Source organism: Vigna umbellata, chromosome 9 (assembly GCF_029865625.1).
Source record: "Vigna umbellata cultivar VRB3 chromosome 9, Vumbellata_1.0, whole genome shotgun sequence".
Lineage (NCBI taxonomy): Eukaryota > Viridiplantae > Streptophyta > Magnoliopsida > Fabales > Fabaceae > Vigna > Vigna umbellata.
The window spans coordinates 791,349-810,583 of record NC_142173.1 but is presented as its reverse complement, the minus strand read 5'-3'; the positions used below and the strand labels follow the sequence as shown (position 1 = coordinate 810,583).

The 19,235-nt window shown below is 34.2% G+C and overlaps 1 protein-coding gene across 1 annotated transcript in view; it reads right to left on the bottom strand.

Moving 5' to 3' along the window:
- Positions 1–785: 785 nt before the first annotated feature.
- LOC124825335 (two pore calcium channel protein 1B-like) overlaps positions 786–19,235 on the bottom strand; it is a 33,925-nt gene continuing 15,475 nt past the window's right edge. Inside the window, exons 14-24 of the mRNA XM_088098647.1 lie at positions 17,476–17,533; positions 16,009–16,116; positions 14,565–14,631; positions 7,898–8,066; positions 7,693–7,757; positions 7,303–7,393; positions 5,483–5,569; positions 4,578–4,655; positions 2,835–2,872; positions 1,949–2,057; positions 786–1,185 (exon numbers count right to left, since the gene is read on the bottom strand). Of these exons, the coding sequence (XP_087954773.1) occupies positions 1,964–2,057; positions 2,835–2,872; positions 4,578–4,655; positions 5,483–5,569; positions 7,303–7,393; positions 7,693–7,757; positions 7,898–8,066; positions 14,565–14,631; positions 16,009–16,116; positions 17,476–17,533 (855 nt within the window). The 3' untranslated portion in view covers positions 786–1,185; positions 1,949–1,963. The remainder of the gene's footprint in view (positions 1,186–1,948; positions 2,058–2,834; positions 2,873–4,577; positions 4,656–5,482; positions 5,570–7,302; positions 7,394–7,692; positions 7,758–7,897; positions 8,067–14,564; positions 14,632–16,008; positions 16,117–17,475; positions 17,534–19,235) is intronic.

Sequence of the window (19,235 nt, the reverse complement as noted above, 5' to 3'; positions counted from 1 at the left end):
TTTTCTATCTGTATGTATTCTTTTGAGAGGATGAATTAATGAATAAATAAATTTAGAAATAAGGTTTATGAATAATTTAATTGATAAATAATTAATATATAATTATTATATATATAAACCAAACAGAGAATCAATCCATAATCGATTAGATCACTCGCCTAGAATCGGTTTCATAAGTGATTCTTTCACCCACATGAACATGAATTCTCTCACTTGTAGAATTCTCTCACTTGCAGAACTCTCTCACTTGCAAAGGTATGTGCTTCATGAATTCTCAGTTTATATTTGAGATAGTTATTTTCTGAATTAGTATGTATTAAATAATATCAACTTTAAAAATGCCTATTTTTTCTTAAAAACATTACTCACTCCAGTTAACAATTTAGTAAACAATAGGCCATTAAAAACATCATAGAAACTTACTAAAATCATTTAGTAAAGTACTCCATTTTGGTACTTTAACAATAAAAAAGGAATGTCAATAATATGAAATATTATAGAAAAACTTAAATATTCCATTTTAATTAATTACACATACATTGTATTGCATGAAACTTGAGATAAGGTTTGACATGTAGCTGAAGGAGTTTTCATTCGCAAACAAGCATTCCAAGACTCAAATCCTATGCTGTTTTTTTTTTCTGCTGAGAACACACGGATTAACTTTTGCATGTGCGCAAACGCGTAAAGTGATGCAAAAAGGGAAAAATATGTCTGCATTTTAAAATTTCAACGAACATTGAAATAAACAAGCACTTACTTTCTCACTCTAAAAAGGTCAAATCTAATCCAAGCACACGCTGTACTATTTTCTTGAACGGTTAAATACAAGTTTGCAATCCTACTAAACCTGTATTAATATTACAAATACAAAAATCAAAGGCAGGTAGATTAAATTAAAAAATAAAAGGTTGCCATATAAGACAGATATCTAGCCCGTTGGAACATAGCATCTGGCTACATTATGATTTAGTCCTATTCAGCACACTTCAGCACATGCTCATTAACAAATTGTTCAAGTACCTTTTCCACCAATCAGGGAAAATCAAGTTCTACCTTACCTACAAATTACTGCACGTTTGCAATTCTTTCTATCTTCTTCCGTGCTTTCTGGTTCTATCGTAGAGTACAGCAATGATATAAAACACATGAAAGATCAGAATGAGGTGCGCTTCTTTGTATATTCTGTATCAATAAATATCACATGAGTCCAAAGATCAAATTCACCTGAATATTTTAGTACCAAAAGTAAAAGTTAAAGATTACAGATTCACATTTATGTAAGCTACTGTAGTTATCAACAATTGAGTTGATATTGGGAGTATCAACAAAATCATAGGATTCTCCGCATAAAATGAGCAACTATTTGGACGTATAACTTGAGATTGGTTTTGATGTTATGACATCATTTTCCGTGACTATGGTAGATGTTGTATATGAAGGACTAATTACTATATTTAATCAATAACCAAGGCGTGTTGTGCGTTTTGCAATCTTAAACACATGTTTTTTCAATCTTTGTTCTTTCCTTTATTTTACTCTATTGTTTTACCCCAACCGTGAAGGACACCGTCAACATCTAAATCCGTAAACATGATCACACTCACAAATAGCACACGTGGCAGCTTTCTTGCTTCACCTAAAATCATACGTTTTGTAAACTCCATGCATGTTGCAGTATATACTTCAGCAGTTCAGCTTGGAAAACATTTTAAAAGTTTGTTTTAATAAAAAAGAGAAACCAAGAGAGGATAATTTAGTATTACGGAGAGGCAAAATACAATATAAAATTGCATAGAAGAACCAGAAAACATAAAGGAATGCTCCAAAAAGAACAAAAATACGTACACTCAATTGGAGGATAATCTACTAGAGGCTAATAATGAACTATTCCAAGCAAATGAAATACTGAAATCTCAAAGTATTTTGTGAAGTTTAATTTTTTTACCAGTGACAGATTTTATCAAGTTGCTGTATTGGAAGGCTGATTTTGGCACAACTCGGCACTCAACATATGATGAAGAAGAGTATCAACCCTCTGGCTTCGTGTTTTAGTGCTGCAGCAATAATGTTAAGAGTATAAGATCACCATCAATATACCTTCAAATAACATCTGCTTCTAAGTTCAATTAGTCTTTTACAAGGTATTAGATCGTGATTAAGTGGTAAGAAATTCAATCATTATCGTTTCATTCCTCAAAATTAACTAAATTTAAGCATAAGGTATAATGAGCCTTTGTATATATACATTTCAAGCCAAAGGGATTTTGTTTCAGGAAGCATGTTTTGAATATGAAACTATTCTCATGCCTTCATCTTACAACTTAGAGCGTTTAGGATGAGTTGGTTCAATACACGTAAAGATCTAATTTCGAGGTCTAGGATTCCCACATTGGAAGTATGGAATTCTAGTAGGGTATAAGGCCCTGAGCTCTCAAACTACAAAAGGTAGCTTTTGTTTTGTAGTTATTCCAAGGTTTTTATCAATTGGTATCAAAATCTTCCATCACGTCTCAGAGCTAAAAACAAGAGGCACAAATGATGACATCGGATTAGCAGGGTTCACTCAGGGCTAGTCAAAGGTCAAGCGCACTGCTAGCCTGCCTCGGCATCAGGGAAGTGCAGTCTGGTGGGAAGTTAGGATCCAATTACAACGTATGGGACATAGAGTCGCATGGAATTATAGGATTCTAGTGTGGGGCTTTATAAGACCTTGGATTCTCCAACTACAATAACTAGCTTTTGTGGTGTCGTTCTCCCAGAATTCTTATTAATATAAAAGAGCATCTTATTTTGTGCTTTGAATCCACAAAAAAATTGAAAGCTATACATACCCAATAGACCGTTTTCGATATTTATCTCCTTCAACATCCTGTATATAGATGAAAAATATACAACAATCAGTAACTGATGAAAAACACCAATTAGTAATTCGATAAAATATAATACTAAACACAGAAATCACATACAATACAGCAGTATACTTGCTGTCTTAAAGACAAAAGTCTCCTGCAAATAGTGCCTCACCCACAAACAGCAAATAACAACATACTTTTATTATTAAGATACCTAGTGAATAACAGCCATCGGTTATTTTCTCCCAATAACTACCATCATTTAGTTTCTAAGAGAATACAGAATCACCAATACAAAATGAGTTATTTCCTGTCATACTCAAAATAATAATTATATCAATCAATCAGTGGATCGTTACTAAACTTTGGTTCTCAAATCCCATCAGAAAGAGAACAAAATCATGTAGAAATCGAAAGCCACTTTTACATTCAATAAGAGACTTTACAAAGTTATCTATGGAGCTGTGAAAGTTTGTAATGCGGACGTTTACTTCAGAATCAAGTAATAAGCAACTCCCAAAGTGAGGGTAAATAAAAACTGGAAAAAGATGGATAAATACCCAACATAGTTTCAACATCCATCTAATCCTCCAATTTTATTATTTTTTAAGTGACTAAAAACACTAAGAAACAAAAACCTGAAAAAATAATAAATATAAAAACTTAAAGTGAGTATTGCTGGGGTGCTTTGATAAAATGAGGGGTCTATGTATTTTTTAGGTTTAATTGCTTCCTTTGTCCCAGTTTGGTTGAATTGTGTCAAATTCATCCTCATTTTTAAAAAAGTTTCATTGTCATCCTCACGTGGTGTAAAAGTTTCATTGTCGTCCTCACGTGGTGTAAAAGTGTCAATTGAATCCAAACATAGAAAAAAATTTGTGTCAAAGTAGTCATTTTTCCTATATATCTGTGTCTTCCTTTCATACAATCAAGTACAGATATTCATTTTACCTTATCCAATTTAAGGCTTTTCATAGCTCCAGAGAAGTGACATATGAAAGGAAGACACAGAGATATAGGAAAAATGACTACTTTGACACAAATTTTTTCTATGTTTGGATTCAATTGACACTTTTATACCACGTGAGGACGACAATGAAACTTTTTTAAAAATGAGGATGAATTTGACACAATTCAACCAAACTGGGGACAAAGGAAGCAATTAAACCTATTTTTTATTATTATCACTCATAAAAATGTGTTAGGTTCATATCAAGTTTCAATGATACCCTTTACGCACTAAAATTAGTAAAACATCTACTACACAGATGCATTGATAAAATTAGGATAATGATTGTCGCATACAGTAGGGCGTGTGGATAATTACGGCTATTAAAAAAAAAAAGTTGCAGGGAGACTTTGTTTTCATGTGGCAGACAGAGGAGTCTGTGATCGAGTGAGTACCATTACTTATTAGCATTGGAATTATTTGTGATCAGAAATAACAATGCCAAATAAGTTTGTTTGCCATTTTCCAGAAGCAGTAACTAATAAGTAGTAGCCAACCACTGATTTAAAATAACAGAATGGCAAAAGTTGCATTATTTGTTTGCAATCATTGCATTTGATATGAATCACTCTACAAAATTTGGTGCAGCTGTTTACAATTTATCGTTTAACTGAAATACTTATCATTTATTAGTCAACACTTAAACACAACTGCTTAAAAGACTTAGCCATTTATAATTCCTTATTGGTAAGAGTTCACTGTTAAATACAAACCTTGTTCGTTCCTTCAGAACTTTCCGAAGACTCAAGATCCATTTCAGCAAAGAATGCCTCCAAGACAAAAGCAATAACCTGAAATGCAGGGAAGGAAAAATCATTTCCAACTTATTAAGCATAAATAATGTGTTAATATGCTACAATTTAAGCAATGGTATTTCCTTTGATTAATCATAACAATATTAACATTTTTTAGTTTGACTTAGACTCTATGATGGATACGATACACATGTCATATACACTTATTTTAAAAATAAGATGTGACAAATACATATTTAAAAATCAATAAAATCTTCAAACATGATAAATATATAATTTCAATCCTGATATCCAAATTAAATCACAATTCTTAGATATTGCCAAAATAAAAATTATAAACTTCGTTACTATAAAAATATTTGAGCTTCATAACTTTGGATACTTCATAAAAGCGTAAGTATCCTAGAGTATCGTCACATATATACTGGAGACGGATATGGATACATTACACTAATTGAAGTATAACCACATAAGAGTTAAGACCTAACTCAATTCTAAAGGTAAACTCTTGTGATGAGGAGTGCCTAGATCAATACCAAGAAAGTCATGGTTGATTTTTGAAATGATGAGATGGCCTAACATAAGATCTATGATATGTCATCCTCAGCCTAACTCAATTCTAAAGACTATCTCATGCAATAAGGGTTGTCTAAAGCCTCATTGGTCAAATTTATAGTTAATCTGTGATCTCAACAAAAAATGACTCCTTGTTAATGCTTTCTGTTAAATAAACTATTGTAAAGAATTTCAATTGTGCATGTCCATACGAGAAACATTGTAACTTCTCAATGTTCTCATTCCTGGATATAATTCGTATTCCATAAAACTGACAAGGTATCAGATAAGGACAGAGTAAACCATACCAAGTTCAAAAGCAGCAAAACAGTAACTAAGTAGAAGCTAATGAAGTACAAATAAGTCCACGCAGTCCCAGTTAGTTCCGTGTAACTCTGAAATAGAAAACCAAAGAACCTATCCGTTAGGAAAATATGGAAATTATAATTTCAGAATACCAAAGATGAAGATATCACACAATAATTGATTAACAAAACCAACAGATATGACATAACTCATGCAGGAAGTAATCTGTGCATATTTTGGATTATTGTTCATTACAATAAGTGTTCTACAAACAACCAAGAATTGAAACGAATTATGCACAAAATGCTTGCTACTTATAATATTATTCAATTAATCTTTACTTGATCATTAGGTTTCTTCAACAAAGATGGGATATGGCCGTTGACTGAAGTCTACAACAGGGACCTACTGTCTAACAAAAGGACAAGTCTGGAATTCCTAGACAACGCCTTTTATTGCCATGTTAGCATGAAAGATAAATGAATCCATAAATTTGTAAAACACCACAACTTCAAAAAATATATACAACGGGAGGGAACTGACAGCATTTACCCCGATACCCGATTATAGTCCCTAGGGATAGAAAATGGATAAATAATTTTAATTCAGGTTATAACATTATAGATTGAAATAATCCATTTATCCATTTTGAAATATTAAAAATTCAATTGAAAAATTGAATCTACCATGACCTATTTGATATAAATCTATACATTTAGAATTTTTTCAAGGATGATAACCAGTGGATCCCCAAAAATAATACTACCTTTGGTTCTATATATAAGAAACAAATACCTAATTCATCATCACTAGAAAAAAGTAGTTAAATTGGTTGGTTTTATTAATAATTTCTTAAATTTAAATTTTATTTCAAAAATGCACGTAGAATTAAATGGCTCAAGGGATGGTCATATTTAATGACAATTCAATTAATTATTTATCAATCGATAGGAATGCCATTACATTAATGAAAAATAAACGCAGCCACTTTAATGATTAATGAGTTGATATCTCATTGATATAATTTCACAATAATGTAAGGGCATAAAATGAAATTAACAATTAATGCATTTGAAATTAATCATGTCTTTTTAAATTTATTTTGTAAAATAATTGAAACAATGTTTTAAAATATATTTTTTGGAAATTTTACAAATAAATCAAGATTTAAATATGAAAAAATTAGATTGAGTTCGTTTCATCCATTAAGTATTGATCAAATCATCCATTAGAATTTTGAATTAATAAACAAATCATTAACTATTGGTAAAGTTGAATAGATAGATGGATTCAATCTAATTTTTTATGGTAATCAATGAATTATATGCATTTACCTATGGATGGATTGATTTGTGAGAGTCACCCTTAATACTATGTACAGAGTGGTCTAAGATATGTCGTAAACTGGAATATATAAATGTATGTGTGTTCACAAGTACTATAGTTAGCATATCAAGTTTCTCTCATATAGCCAGCTTACATTGGATAATGTTAGTAGGATATTAAGTTTACTGATAGAAGCTGTTAGAACATTATAGAGATTTTTCTGAAATTATTTCTATAGGGCTAGAGGTCTATATATATAAATAAAGGGTGATGTATTATTTCAAATTTAATCAAGTCGTAAAGACTTTGTTCTTGTATTTTTAGTAAAATACTACTGGGACCAGAAATTTAATCAAGGCAAATCGTTATAAAACAAATAAATATATGTCACTTGCCAACGTTGGCTAGCCTGCAATAACTATTAGTCTAATTACATAATCAAGAACCAACAGATCACAGTGTAAGTCAAAAAGCATATATGTGACAGCATACATACCGTCATCACTTCATCCCAGGTTGCCGTGACAAGAAAATTGAAAAGTGTCACTATTCCATTAGGGTAATCATTGAAATTGAAAACCAAATAGCTATTTTCTGTCAAGAATGACACTCCAAGAACATTCATTTAACCTAGCAGTTATTCCATTTGTTCACAGCAAGCGATTATTCCATTTAAGAAGCAACATAAATACTAGTGTTAAATTCAGCCCTGGATGTTGACCAAATGCAACCATTCCCCCCAAAGGAAAAATGTCATATTTAGTGAGCACAATGAAGCTACACGGGCTTAAAATTTGTATGGGTGCGAAGAAAGATATTATTATTACCAGATCCGATCAACCATTAAAAGCTACAGGAAACAATTTTATAGATGATAAAAGGATACTCATTTTCAGCAAGAGCTGTTGATTCCAATTCCGGGTTTCCAGCATTAACAATTCCACCAAAAATCTGCAGAAACAAAGATACAACAGGAGTAATTTTATTAGAAAAAAAATGAATTACATTAGTACAGAAAAGCAAAATAAATCCTCAATTTAACATGTAAATATATGTAGAAAATTATCAATCACTACTAGCATTTTACTCACCTGAACACCAAGCGAACAATAAATGCATAAGACACAAAATATGATCCCTAGGTATGGCATCAAACTTGGTATGAGAGTCAAGAAAGTTGCTACAAAGGCTCGGTATCTCTTGACATGCATTAGGAGTCTTATTAATCTCAACATTCTTGCAAGAAGAAGGTAACGAATCCTGTAAAGGAACGGGCAAAGCAATGGGTAATAGCATCTTCAAATAAACGCTACAAAACCAATGGACAAATATTATTGGCACAACTTCCCATCTTCAAATGAATATACTATTTTTTAGACATGGTAGTAACGAAAATGGTTGTTGTATCAAACTTCATTTTTCTTTAATTCTATTTTTAACCAAGAATGCTACATCCCTTTTTGAATAAAATGAAATTAGATCTACCACACCATAATACGTACATTAACGTTGGCACCTATTACATATTAACCATAGATAACCTTTCGTTCTTTTAGATAAGCACAAATAATAATAATCCAGTGAGAAATCGAAAGTAAAATTGGATAACTAAATAGAACCTAAAAGTACTGCATCTTTCCCAAGGGAAAATAATTAATAATGACAGGGTTTAAGTTTTAGGGAGAGAGTTTCTGTGACTATGATAATGAAGGTAACGTAAACACCAACATAATTAGAATTGAGAATAGATTATGCAGCTTAACTCAAACCCACAAGTTTACTGCTCAACTTATATAAGGGCTACTTTGTCTAAATAAATGTGCAGCAGATGTGGAATCCTAATAAGACTCCACACTGGAGATTTTGAATGTGAAGTTTGAAAAAAATAAATCTCTGGATGGCCCAGCATTAGGAATAGGATATATTGGGAAAGTACCACTTATAATTCCAGGGCATTATTATTGCAAATGTTGGTTGCTGTTAGGAAAACAGTAAATCCAAGTGCCACTTTTTCATTAATCGATTGCACTAACTGGCATGTAGTCATCCAGTGTTACGTATCTAATAGATTGTTATCAGTGGTTTCTGCAGTGGCTGGTGGCTTGGTTCAGGTGGGATGGCTTCAATGGAGTAGGGGTGCACAATGAAGGTAAGTCAAAGGACGAAATAAGACCTGGAAAATGAATCCCTGACATGCTCACCGGAGAGGTTGGGCACCAAGAATTACTAAGAAATGAAGGCTGACGCAGAAAAAGCTGAAGAGACCCCCAAATTAGAAGATCTCTATACCAAGTTCAAAGGAAAAATCTAGAATCTTATTTTTGGATAGTCTGTTGTAATTTTTTCAATAATCACGTTACTATTATAGAATATTCAATGGCTTTGGTAATGAATACGGTCAGACAAGCGCACTGCCACCTTTAATGGCATTTTCCTTCCCAATCACGTTTTTCACATCTACAAGACTCAAACCTAAAACCTTGTTTAAGGGATCAAGTTCAATACCTTCTTGCAAACCAACTAAGCCTTATAATTAATTTCCCACAATACAGCCAATCTGTTGGAATAAATCTATATATCTTAAGTATATCTCCAAATAAGAAAATATGGTTGCAAATCAAATAAGTATGATTAAATGGAAAACCATAAATTCATAATAGCTCAAAATAAAACCATGATAAAAATAAAAAATAGAAATTTTTCAAAAAGATAATTCCTCCAAGATTAAATGTTTAAACATAATGTTCACACTATTTGGCCAGTGGATATTAGATAATGCACAAAATTCAGCTTTATACGTTTTGTATGGTTTTAAACAACTAACAGAGAGGTTTAAAGCATCAACTTAGTAAACGCAAAGCTCCATGTATAATATCTCTCCAACATTTGTCAATAACTCTAATATTATTTGAATATCATAGATGAGAAGACAATACACCATTACTATGGCTGAAGGACTGCTCGGTGAAATAAATCCCAAAAAGTGCAACATTAAGCATTATGTTTCATACAGTAATTTTGGAATTATGAACCAAAAACAGAAATCTAAAACATTTGAATATTCATAGTCAAAGTGATAGCGTGAGATAGGATGACAAACAGTAGGATGGTGATGTGAGAGTTTTAGAGTGGCAGAAAGGGAATGAGATATGCAGAATTAAGAATAGCAGTGAGAGTGCAAAATAAGAGAACTGAGCAATTCTCATTAGAAGCAGTGTTGTCTTATATAGGCTTGTACAGAAGTATAACAAAAACAACTAACATAACAGAGTTTTTGGATTATACACAATACTCCTCCTTAATCCAAACTTTTCAAACTTCTAACACCAACAAGGCTTCTCAAACTTTCGAATCTGCTTTGTCTCAAAGCCTTGGTGAAGATATCTGCAATTTGCTCTTCAGTGGGGCAATACTTCAATTCCAATTTACCTTTGCTAACATGATCTCTTAAGTAATGAAATTTGGTCTCTATGTGCTTGCTTTTGCCATGAGAGACTGAATTCTTTGAGAGATTGATAGCCGATTTGTTGTCCACAAGAAGTTGTACTGGTTTCTTGTATTCAATCTACAACTCATCAAGGATAGCCTCCAGCCAAGCACTCTGGCACGCAGTTTCAGCTGAGGCAATATACTCCACTTCACACGAGGAGAGGGCAACAACGCTCTACTTTCTTGAACACCAGGATATTGATGCTCCTCCATACTTAAACAGATAGCCATGTGTGCTTTTTCTCTCCACTTGATCACCACACCAGTCCGAGTCACTCCAGGCCTCTAAGACTTTCTCCATGCTACCAGATCCTTTAGGAAAAAACAATCCAAAATCTGTTGTTGTTTTCAAGTATCGCAGGATGTGCTTGGCAGTGGTGAGGTGTGTGTCTGGGATCACTCATGAATCTACTCACCAACCCAACTGCAAATTTTATGTCTAGTCTGCTATTACATAAGAATCTGAGTGATCCTACAATTTGTTTGAATAGAGTTGCGTCTACCTTCTCTTCTTCCAACTTGGACAACTTCAAGTTTGCCATAATAGGAACTGAGGTTCCGTTGCAGTTTAGCATGTTAAATCTCTTCAAAATCTCATTGATATATCTCTTTTGATGAATCAGGATTCCGACTTCATTCTGAACAAATTCCAGACCGAGGAAATAAGTCAAATAGCCAAGATCTGTCATATCGTATTCCTCTTTCATTCGTTTCTTGAATTCTGCGATTTCCTCCTCAAAATCTCCAGTTACAAGGAGGTTGTCAACATATAAGCATATCAGTAAGGTGCCTTGCTGTTTGGGTGATTTTACATATACCCCAAATTCAACTGGACACTTCCGAAATCCCATTCTGAGAAGCAATGCATTTATGTGATTGTTCCATGCCCGGGGTGCCTGCCTGAGTCCATACAAGGCCTTGTATAGCCTATACACTTTCTGTTCTTCACCTTTCTTCACAAAACCAGGTGGCTGTCTGACAAAAACTTCTTCCTCCAATGGTCCATTCAAGAAAGCTGATTTGACATCCATTTGGTGGATCTTCCAGCTTCTCAAGTTTGCCACTGCAACAACCAGTCTTACAGTTTCCAGACGAGCAATCAGTGCAAAGACATCAGTAAAGTCTATTCCCGGTTTCTACAAGAAACCCTTTGCCACCAACCTAGCCTTCAACTTTGCAATGCTTCCATCGGGTTTATACTTAGTCTTGAACACCCACTTGACTTCAATGGCCCGTTTATTCTATGGAAGTTCTACCATTTCCCAAGTCCGATCTTTTTCTATAGCTTTCAATTCCTCCATCATGGCCTCCTTCCACTCTTTCACGTTGACAGCTTGTTCCCAAGAGAGAGACTCAGCATCAGCAAGATAGGCGAAGTGAATAAGTTCACCTGAGTCTGCAACTTCACTGTCAGCGAAGATCTCATGATCTACAAGCCTTGAGGAGGGAAACCTTACTCGTTGAGATCTTCTGTTGTTGTTCTCTGACCTTGCATCAGCTTGTTCGACTTCATCAGACTTCTTCTCATCCACATAGCTAGACACCACAAAACTTGGCTTCACCACAACTTCTGTTTTATTCCAGTCAAACGTGGCAGTTTCATCAATCAGCACATCTCTGCTAATAACTATGTGATTCTTCTTAGGATCATACAATTTGTACCCATCAGTTGGATGCTAGCCAACCAGAATCAAAACTTCACTTTTATCGTCCAATTTCTTCCTCTTTTCATTTGGCACGTGCTTGTAGCAAACTGATCCGAAGACCCTCAGGTGACTTGCCGATGGTTTGAATCATGACCAAGCTTCTTCAAGTGTTGTGCCTTCCAGAGATCTTGTTGGACTCCTGTTGAGTAGATAAGCTGCAGTGGAGGCAACTTCTCCCCATAGAAAACATGACAGATTCTTCCCTTTGATCATGCATCTCGTCATATCCAACAAAGTTTTGTTTCTCCTCTCAGCAAGACCATTGTGCTGAGGTGTATATGGAGCTATCACTTCGTGCACAATTCCCTTGTCCTGACATAATTCATTCATCTCCCTCGAGTTGAATTCTCCACCACCATCTGTTCTGAATGTCTTGATCTTCAGTGTCATTTGTCTCTCCACCATGGCACAAAATTTAAGGAAATATGAGTAAACTTCCTTCTTTTCTTTAAGCAAGTAAACCCACATTTTTCTAATGTATTCATCGACAAAGAGAAGGAAATATTTGTTACCTCCAAGTGTTTGCACATCAATCGGTCCACACACATCAGAACAGACCACTTCCAGAGGCTGCTTGGCCCTTTTATTCACAACTTTCCTGAATTCTTTTCTGGGTTGTTTCCCCACAGCACATCCTTCGCAGATCTTGTTCAGTGTAACAATCGTGGGAACGCCTTTCACCAAATCTTTATCCTTCAATTGACTTAAACTCCTGAAATTTAAATGCCCATAGCGATAATGCCATAGCCACTCTTCTTCTCCAGCACCTGTTCCAGCCAAATACTGAACCTCTGTTGCATTTAAATTTACCTTGAAGGTTCGGTTTCGAGAAAGGGGGGCCTTGAGCATCAGCCTCTGTTTTTCATCAAACACTTCAATGTGTTTTTGCTGCATTGTCATAGTGTACCCCTTCTCCAGAAGCTGTCCAAGACTCAAAAGATTGCTTTTCATAGATGGGACGTATAACACATTGTGCATATACGCAACTCTTCCATCTTTTCGCGTAATCACCACCTTGCCAGAACCTTCAGCCTTGATAATGCTGTCATCCGCGAAGCGTACCGTTCTTTTTATGCTCGTATCCAAGTCGAGTAACCAATCCCTTTTGCCTGTCATGTGATTAGAGCAGCTCGTGTCCAAGTACCACGAGATTTCATCATTTGCATGGCATGTTTTTCCAGCAAGCGACACATAATCTACCTGCCTTGTCTTTCTCTGACATTTGTCCGTCACCTCCTTCGTCTTTTGAACACACACCGCCTGTGGGGTCTCCAGCTTTCTTTGTTTTTATCATGCCTTACAACGCTCATCAGTAACACATGGTCTGAATCCAATTCGCAATCTTCCTTCGCTAGATTTGCCTCAACATTCTTACTTTTCTTAGCAGTCTCATTGTGCCAACATTCAGATGAGTAGTGTCCGTATTTATTGCATGTAAAACACTGTATATTTCTCTTATCGTAATTCTTTCTACCTCTTCCTCTGGACTTTCTTCCACCTCTACTATTTCCTTCTCTTTGTTCGTTGCCGCTTTCTTCCACGCGATCTTCCTCTACCTCTCTCAGTACCACGATTCTTGAAATTTTGACTGCTCTTAGCTTGCAGTGCTTGATTCGTACTTTGTATTGCACTCTTTTCTGTCGTCCTTCTCTCGATCAGGCGTTGTTCATGTGCTTCAAGAGAGTTCTGTAACTCTTCCACTCTCATCATTTCCAAATCTTTGCTTTCTTCTATCGCTACAACAATGTGATCGTACTTGGGTGTCAACGTTCTCAAGATTTTCTCAACGATCTTCTTATCTTTTACCACCTTATCACACGCCCGCATTGCGTTAACAACGACTTGAATTCTGCCAACATATTCTTCAATGGTTTCTTGCTCTCCCATACTCAAGAGCTCGTATTGCCTCTGCAGCGATTGTAGTCTAACCTTCTTCACCTTTCCTGAATTCCCATATCCATCTTGTAATATGTCCCAAGTTTCCTTGGCTGTTACTGCTTTTGACACTTTCTGAAAAATTGTCGCAGAAACACACTGGTGCAGCAGCACGCGTGCCTTGCAATCCAGTTTCTTGTTTTCTTTATAGGTTTTCTTCGCTTCTTCCGAGTCCCACTTTGTGGGTTCTTTAAAACCTTTCTTTACAACTTCGTCAACTTCTTGGAATCCCAGGATGGCATCCATCTTCACACACCAATCATCATAGTTCTTACCATCAAACACCGGCAAGCTGCTCTGGATTATCCCCGCCGTTACTTCTCAACAGAACCCTTCTTCAGTCAATGAGTTTCTTGATTTTTCGATGCTACACCAGGTGATCGAACCTTGCTCTTGATACCACTGATAGCGTGAGATAGGATGACAAACAGCAGGATGGTGATGTGAGAGTTTTAGAGTGGCAGAAAGGGAATGAGATATGCAGAATTAAGAATAGCAGTGAGAGTGCAAAATAAGAGAACTGAGCAATTCTCATTAGAAGCAGTGTTGCCTTATATAGGCTTGTACAAAAGTATAACAAAAACAGCTAACATAACAGAGTTTTTGGATTATACACAATAGTTCATACCATTCTCCATTTGCAATAAAAGGAAGAGCATCATCAGGTACAGCAAAAGTTACAGTTTCTCCAATGACTGCAAAATTTAGAATTATCAGTCAGTACAACATAGCAAGTGATTAAAAACTAGAGTTTCCAATAAAAATACAAATCCAAGGCCTAAAATTAATGCAACATATTATGAACAAGAATAGCAGATTCTAGACACCTAACATTACACAACATCAAATCAAACCTTTTCTCACTAGGTGAGGTCAGCTACATAGATCAAATGACATCATAATATTCTGTAGTAAATCATCTCTATTAAAAAACTATTGACCTTAAATTCCTTCTGCGTGGTTTTGGCCTATTTCTCTTTCCTCTCTCTTATCTAGGGTTTCCAATTTCTCTCCACATACTCAAACCATCTAAGGCAAACTTTATTCTATACTAGGTGCTACACCAACTAACTCTTATGCCTTCATTCCTAATATTTTACTTTTGTTTATTTTATCTGTTGACTCAACAAAGATTCTCATTTTTTATTCGCCAGTTGACTTTTTATTGCCCAACACTCAATATCATACAGTACCAGAGGTTTTAAAATTCACCAAAATGAAATTCAGAGGTCTTGTACAATACTTTTCCTTAAGCTTGTACAATACTTTTCTGTCAAATATAATACTCAAACTACTGTATGTAATTTAGCCCAACTAAATCCTACTGTTTACGGTTTCCTCTATTTCCATACATCCCAGACTACCACTACTATTTCTCAGAATCCCATGATTTATGCTGCAGTTAATATTTTCCTGTACAGTTTTAATTACATAATTAGGAGATTTAATTGCATTTCATATTTAAGAGGATAATTAGGAGGATTAATAGACTGACAGTATATTTTATAATTATTGTATAGGATCATTGATCTTGAATTGTCGGGATAGATTAATTCAATCATAAATTAGGATTTTCAGTTCTAATGTCTTTGCATTCTGTTTAAGAGCAATTGGTCCTCTATGAACAATATTAGAAACAGTTTTTTTCTGACACTATTTCATGGTACGGATTTTAAAAAACTGGACTATGTTACTACACATTTCCTTTTTCACTAGCACATAAAACCAAGTAAACATCCCTTATAGTTATTGAAATGAAAGCAACCATATGAGTGACTCTAATTACAATAATGCTAAGGATGCTAGAAAATTTTTGATTTTTGAGTTTTGGAGAAGCTAATTTCAATTTTTCTTTTAGAAGGAGCTTATTGATAAATTTGTTCAAACAGACCCCTCAATCTAATCCAAACTACTTTTAATCTGATTGAATTGGATTGAATTTGGTTTTGTATTTCAACAGAACCAAACTAAACTGGAATATCTCCTTCTCATGGTAAGGAAAAAGAACAAATTCTTTGCATTCAACCACATGTTTAAAGAGCAAAAAGTATTCAAGCACCATAATAAGTTACCAATTATCACCGTGATAACAAAATCAAAGCGATTTTGACCATCCCGCCAGTAGTTCTCAAATCCATATGCATAAACCTTTAAAAGCATTTCTACTACATATATCCACCCTGAAAGAAAGCAAGGAATGATCATATGAGAAAGCAAAAGCATAACATTTTGTGCATTACAATAAAATAAAATGCACCAAAGCAAAATAAAGAATCCCCAAAGTTGTCAACAGTATTTGAACCAACAATAATAAAAGGGATACCACATTCCCATAACTGATTTTATTTCTCGTGCACTGAGCACAGATAAATATATAAAATCAAGCTATAGCCTAAAATTCTGTGCTACAATTATTTGTTCATGCAAGCACAAAAGCATGTCATGTAAAACTGAATAAAATAGAAGAAAATAAAAATCTCAGCAAAAGCTAATCCCTATGAGATGCATTTATAAGTGAGATTCACTCAGTTCTTTTTTCTTAAAAACATGCTTCCTGAATAAAAAGTTTTAGTTTACTTAGAACCCAAAAAAAACAAGAATTCTTAGTATTTATTCTCATAGAAAACAACTATTAAAAAATTATAACTTGATAAACAAGATAGAGACAAACTCACTTACGCTAATTCTTTTTTCTTAGAAGTATGCTGTCTGAATAAACAAATTTTAGTTTTGTTAAAACCCAAAGAAAAAAGAATTCTTAGTATTTAATGTCATAAAAAGCAACTATTAAAAACTTATAACTTTTCTTGATACACAAAAACAGAGACAGAGATTATTTACTTGTGGTTTACTTTCATATCCAATATTTTTGTTGGTTAATCTCTTTACATTATACTTTAAATATTGTTGTAATTTAAAAGGTTAATTTAAGAAATTATTTTAGTTTAGTTAGAGAGATTTGTTTTATGTAGTTTTCAAGGTAATTTGACCTTGGAATGCTCATTCTGCCGTAGAAGGGCTTTTCTTTTAACAATTATTTCTAAATACCAGTTATCCCTTTTCCATCAGCACCTCAGAGACCCATATCTCTTTCAACCACCTTTACTACTATTCCTGACTTTTTTTTTTCTCACATTGTCTCGTATTTTTTCAAAATAAATAATATCAAAATCAACCAATCTATATCAGAAATTACAATTTATATCAATCAAAGAAATTTGGAAATCTTTATTTTCTCTTGTCTGTTTTTAACCCTGCAATATTGAAAAATTAATGTAAACTATACTAAATATCCTGGCTCTAAAACATCTCCTGGCCATAATATATAAATCTTACTTAAACATTCAAAATAATATAGTATATTCTTTTACATTTGAAGCAGAGGATTTGAGTCGGGGGAGCTTAACTACTCAATTCAAGCTATCTAAAATGATATTTTTTTGCTTTAAAAAATCAGCAGCATCTTGTATCGTACAAAGAAGGACTTCACTACAAGATCAAAGAAATGACAACTAAATACACAGTTTAGATGTCCTTACCAAAAATGAACTCAACCACTTGCCACACCTTTTGACCAGAATTGTTTTCTATATCAAGCTGCAATGTGAATTAATACAAAATTTGAATAAGTAACAACATACACATCAGAAAAACTGTTTCTGATAATATTTATAGAAGAGCAATTGCTCTTAAATAGAATACAAAAACCTTAGTAACGGAAGATCCTAATGTATGATAGACACAATCTATCCCTATAATTCAAGATCATGGTGTTGTACAATAAATTAAAGTATACTTGCAGCCTATTAACCCTCCTAATTATAGAATGTAATTAAATCTCCTAATTCTGTAATTAAAATTTGTTGGAGATCCTACGTCTTCTATGAATAAGGTTAGAATACAACATATAAGTGGAATGCAATCCTCATTCTAGAAGCTAGTTTTGTAAGGTTAAATTATGCGTGAACTCACTTACTAAGATGATATCAATTTGGGGTATTCCTCAATGAGAGGAGGTGCGTTAAAAATCTCATATCGACTAAGAATAAGGTTAGATTATAATATATAAGTGGAATGTAATTCTCATCTACAAGTCTGTTTTGTGGTGTAAATGAAGGGATTATGACAATACATAAGCTAGGAGTAACAAGTTGAGGACCTTACAGACATGGCACATGTTCAAATACATATCACCAAAGAAAACTCTGGAATATAATATAATATCATACTTCAAAATCACAAAGAACAAGGTGCATTTTTGTTCACCTGTTTAGATTGTAATTATCTTTGATAAACATACCCAGACAACATTTACTAAGTTTACTGAAACAATCAATTATCTAGGTTGCAGAGTCCATATCATCTACCATCACTAAACGGCTTGAACTTCTCATTCCAGATCTTGTTTCGCGGATGATGCAACTATTATGAGGAAGATTGTCTAATAATATAGAATAGATAGGACCTACTCACCTTACAATTTACTTTTACCAAAAGAGTTGAGACTCACTTTTTAAAAAAAAAAAACATGTGACCTCCCCTTTTTGTGCTTGAAAGTACAGGGGAAAGGTGCTTTTTTTTTTAGCAATACAGGTTGGTCCTTCCAATGTGACATTAACATTTAAATCACGCATTTAATATGACGGTGTTGGATAATTTATAAAAGAACATAACATTTATTTTTAGCATGAAAAGTTTGTGAGACTGTCTTATTGATCTTTGCATAACCTTAAATTCTTAATATAAGAAGATGTCGAATAATATCTTCATTATTTCTAATAGAGTAATTTAGGATATCTTAAAGTGTTGCTGATAGGATGTAAGGTAGGGGTAATGATAAGGGTTGAAAAGTGTAGGAGAGGAGAAGAAAGGCAGGGGGAACTGAGGCCGAACGGTATTAACCGTTAAAGTACCGAATAGTGAAGGACCGAACGGTTAAGGAAGTGGGGGAAGGAGCCGATCGGTTGAACAATGGAAATGTTGTGTCTCGGTTTGGGAAGGTTTCTGTTATAAGGGGGAGAGGGTCAGAGCCGCTATAAATAGATCTCCTGTAACTCTATTTTGGATATTGAGTGAATTCTTTGTAAAGACAGGCTTTGGTCTAAGGAGGGAGGTTAAGCTCTCGTAGAACGATATACTTGTACATTGATTCATTGGTTAATACAAACCCAAATTCTTTTTGTTTTGTTTCTTGCGAATGTGTTTGTGAGAGTGTTCTAGAGGTTTCTTTTCCCATAAACCTAACAATTGGTCCGACCTGCCGGATCAAGGAGCGCGAGATCCAACTGGGCAAATTGAA